Source organism: Monopterus albus, unplaced genomic scaffold (genome assembly GCF_001952655.1).
Source record: "Monopterus albus unplaced genomic scaffold, M_albus_1.0 scaffold320.1, whole genome shotgun sequence".
In the NCBI taxonomy this organism is placed as follows: domain Eukaryota; kingdom Metazoa; phylum Chordata; class Actinopteri; order Synbranchiformes; family Synbranchidae; genus Monopterus; species Monopterus albus.
In genome coordinates, this window is record NW_018128200.1 from 398,535 (window position 1) to 403,032 (window position 4,498).

The window sequence follows — 4,498 nt, forward strand, 5'->3', positions numbered from 1 at the left end:
CGGTGATGTCGCCTGTGTGTGAGTGCTTGGGAGTGCGAATGGGTGAATGGCCGAATAATGTGAAAGCACTTTGAGTGTGCTGTAAAAGCATAGAAAGGCGCTATACAAGTATAAGACCATTTACCATATAAAATGATCACATTAATGCAATGATCTGTGCTTTGCTATTATAACATCAGATAACACTTGTCAAATGTGTAAAACTAAAACTTCCATATGCCATTTAGTTTACAATTTCCTCATAATTATAAATGTGGACAGAAAACCTTCATACAGTGATGACACACTATAGTAATGGCATTGCGATATGATTTCACTGACCTTTTTCCTCCAGATATTTTGACTGATCAGAACAGGAAAAGCACATGTGGAGCTAATAACTTTAATTAACAGTGGCTCAGTTTCTGCAATTACTGCAGCACAATGCAATTTGTTAAATTATTAGTGACACCTGTGTTTGACAGTGTGCTGGGGAACAATGCTTTCAAATTAATTTCTTTGTTATTGTGGCCCCAATTTGAGAACCACTGCCCTCTAGTAAGTGCAGCAAGCTTGTATGCTAAGCTACTAGCTCCAATTAAAATGAAGCAGCACTGAGCTGGATGGCCTACATTTCCTCCATGTACATTCATGAATCCTGACCTCACTTTAAACTCTATTTCCTTAAGTTACACCTGTTAATCAGTCTTTACCTTCAGGTCAGAGCTCAGCAGCTGAACCACCAGCTGAGAGACCAGCATCAGGGCAGCACAGTGGAGCTCCACACTGGAACACAAAATCAAAATCAAACACCATCAGTTTTCAAATGCTGTATGACCTTGGTTGACTTTTTAAAAATGTTCTTTTTACTGTCCATCCTACATGAAGGATGCTGTTAATTTTGGGGTTTCTTACTGAACTAAGAATGTATAAGGATAAACGGTCCCAGACATTGTACAAACTGTAAATCCATTTCAGGCAAAATTGTCATTTTTATAAAAGTCACCATTTTTATTTTAGTGGATCTTAAATAATCTCTGCTTCACTCTTCCCTCCAATGCAATGAAGATGAACATAATTTAGGGGTCTCAAACTCACTGCCCACGGGACAATATTTTGTGGCCCCCACTTGATATCAAAGTTTAGCGATAATGCGGCCCGCGCGTTTTTCTCACACACACCTGCTTGAGTCGTTACCCTGGGCGTTTTATATTTTTTGTCACCTGTGGGTTACCATAGCTCAGGATCGTGACAGCAACACAAATTAACAACGTTAGTCACTTGAAATGTGATTCGGGAGTGTCACCGAGTGGAGGGAAAAGATATCCTGTCACCCAGTGCAAATACGTTTTTTTTTGTCACCCAGCCCCAGTCATGTCTTTCTTAAAACCTGCTGTGAAGAGAAAGGTTGGCGATGAGCACAGACAATTTCAGGAGAGGTGGGAGGCAGAATATTTTTTTGCTGAGCACAGGGGCATGCGGATGTGTCTTATATGCACAGAGAATGTTGTGGTGCACAAGGAGTACAACATCAAACGTCATTATTCAACTAGACATGCTGAGAAGTATGCAAAATACCAGGGAGATGAGAGAGAGGACCGTGTCGCCAAACTTAAAACATGTCTACTGAGGCAATAAGATTTTTTCAAGAAAGCAAGCAAAGAGAGTGATGCGGCAGTCGAAGCCAGCTACGTAGTGAGTGAGATGATTGCTAAGGCAGGAAAGCCATTTAAAGATGGGTCAGTTTAGCAACATCAGCCTCTCAGCCAACACAGTGGCAGAGCGCATTTCTGACCTGTCAGGTAACATTTACGATCAACTGTGTGAGAAATCTAAACATTTCCATACTCAGTCGCTCCTGATGAGAGCACAGATGTCACTGACACTGCGCAGCTCGCAATATATGTCTGTGGTGTTGATGACAATTTTGAAGCGACGGAGGAGTTGCTCACAGTGATTCCAATGCATGACCAGACCACCGCTCAGGAGATATTCTGCCAGCTGTGTGATGCCATTGCAGATGCCGGCTTACTATAGAAGACTTTTGCTGAAATAATAACCGACGGAGCGCCATCAATGACAGGGAGTAGAAATGGAGTCGTGGCACTTGTTCAAAGAAAATTGGAAGAAGAGGCTGTGGAAGAGGCCATTGCTCTGCACTGCATTATCCATCAGCAGGCCCTTTGCAGCAAATGCCTGAAGTTTGACAAGGTGATGTCTGACGTTGTGAAAGGCATCAACCATATCAGATCCAGGGGCTTAAAGCACCGGCAGTTCCGCGCCTTTTTAGAGGAAATAGCATCAGCATATGAGGATGTGCTGTCCTCCAGCATTCTCCACAAAACTTGTGTTATGGAAAACCCAGCTTTCTCAGACAAACCTCTGCCATTTCCCAGCATGCAAGGCACTCATGGATTTTGGCACACCATTCAGTGGTGAGAGGTATGCTGATGCCATTGTAAAGCTACAGGAAGAATTTGATTACAGGTTTGCAGATTTCAAGACACACAGAGCCACTTTTCAAATTTATGCTGACCCCTTCTCCTTCGAAGTGGAAGATTAACCAAACCAAATGTGGCTCAGCTGTGTAAGAGGAAGTGCTGCCAGGTTTCTGGCAGCAAGGAGTAGGAGGAAGTAAGAGAAGCCTATGTTCTGAAGAACCGTTCATGTTCTGAATTATTATTAGTAAAGATTGAGAAGATTAGATCAGTTGTACTTTTTTTGTGGAATACTTGATGCAGCCCAGCCTCACCCAGACTACTTCCAGCGGCCCCCAGGTAAGTTGAGTTTGAGACCCCTGGTCTAGACCCCAGTCATGTCTTTCTCAAAACCTGCCGTGAAGAGAAAGGTTGGCGATGAGCACAGACAATTTCAGGAGAAGTGGGAGACGGAATATTTTTTTGTTGAGCACAGGGGCATCCCGACGTGTCTTATACGCACAAGGAGTACAACATCAGACGTCATTACTCAACTAGACATGCTGAGGAGTATGCAAAATACCAGGGAGATGAGAGAGAGGACCGTGTCGCCAAATTTGAAACATGTCTGAGGCAACAAGAGTTTTTCAAGAAAGCAAGCAAAAGAGAGTGATTCGACAGTCAAAGCCAGCTACGTAGTGAGTGAGATGATTGGTAAGGCAGGAAAGCCATTTAAAGACACCAAGTTCATCAAAAAGTGCACGTTACAGGCTGCAAGTATAGTCTGTCTGGAAAAGAAGGGTCAGATTAGCAACATCAGCCTCTCAGCCAACACAGTGGCAGAGTGCATTTCTGACCTGTCAGGTAACATTTATGATCAACTGTGTGAGAAAGCTAAACATTTCCATGCATATTCAGTCGCTCTTGATGAGAGCACACATGTCACTGACACTGCGCAGCTCGCAATATATGTCCATGGTGTTGATGACGATTTTGAAGTGATGGAGGAGTTGCTCACAGTGATTCCAATGCATGGCCAGACCACCGCTCAGGAGATATTCCGCCAGCTGTGTGATGCCATTGCAGATGCTGGCTTACTATGGAAGAGTTTTGCTGGAATAATAACCGACAGAGCACCATCAATGACAGGGAGGAGAAATGGAGTCGTGGCACTTGTTCAAAGAAAATTGGAAGAAGAGGCTATGGAAGAGGCCATTGCTCTGCACTGCATTATCCATCAGCAGGCCCTTTGCAGCAAATGCCTGAAGTTTGACAATGTGATGTCTGACGTTGTGAAATGCATCAACCATATCAGATCCAGATTTTTGTAATATTTAGGTGAACCTACCCTTTAATTTGCAGCAATAGTACATTGAGAGGGTCTGAAAATGGTAACAAGCTCCTCAGGCCTTTCTCTGGAAATCAGTACAAACACAAGTCTCCAAGCGGCATCATCTACACACAGAACTGTATTGATTTACAATGCACAAAAGAAGTGTGCTGGTACTCACCACTACATCATGGATCACAATAGCCTGAGTGCCATTCAATCATATGGCAGACAAGGGCAGCCGGCAACCCAATCTCATCCCTCTCCAGCTCTAATCATAACCCTGGGGTCACTCCAATGGGAAAGTGGATCCCTGAGCCCAGAGATTGTGGCCAGGAAAAGGCTTTACAGGGCTAAAAGCCTTTGTAATCCAATCCTCATTCAAGCCTGTATTCTCTTGTCGGGGTGAGAAAAGTACAGCAGTGGCTTGTCAAGGAAGGTATGTGTGTGTATGTCAAATCAGGTCTAGAGGGTTTACAGTACACACACACAAACACTGGAGTAGTATGTGCCAAATTATTTTGTGGCAAGAGTATGATTCATGAATGTGTAAGCTTTTACAAAAATAATGACTTGAGCCTGACAAATGAGAATAATCCACTGCATATTGTCAATATGGTTTCAGGTCGAAAAGATCGACATCCTTGGCCATTACTGACCTGATGGAGGACATTACAAGTGCTATGGATGAGAAAAAATATACGATGGGGATATTTATTGACCTAAAAAAAGCTTTTGATACAATTAATCATGAACTATTAATGGATAAGTT

The 4,498-nt window shown here is 43.1% G+C and overlaps 1 protein-coding gene across 2 annotated transcripts in view; it reads right to left on the reverse strand.

Annotated features, from left to right (window-relative positions):
* The window catches only part of thada (THADA armadillo repeat containing), a 216,528-nt gene that overhangs the window by 33,060 nt on the left and 178,970 nt on the right, over positions 1–4,498 (reverse strand). For both annotated transcript variants that reach the window (XM_020624135.1, XM_020624136.1), the window contains exon 34: positions 693–765. In XM_020624135.1, coding sequence (XP_020479791.1) covers positions 693–765 — 73 coding nt within the window. The remainder of the gene's footprint in view (positions 1–692; positions 766–4,498) is intronic.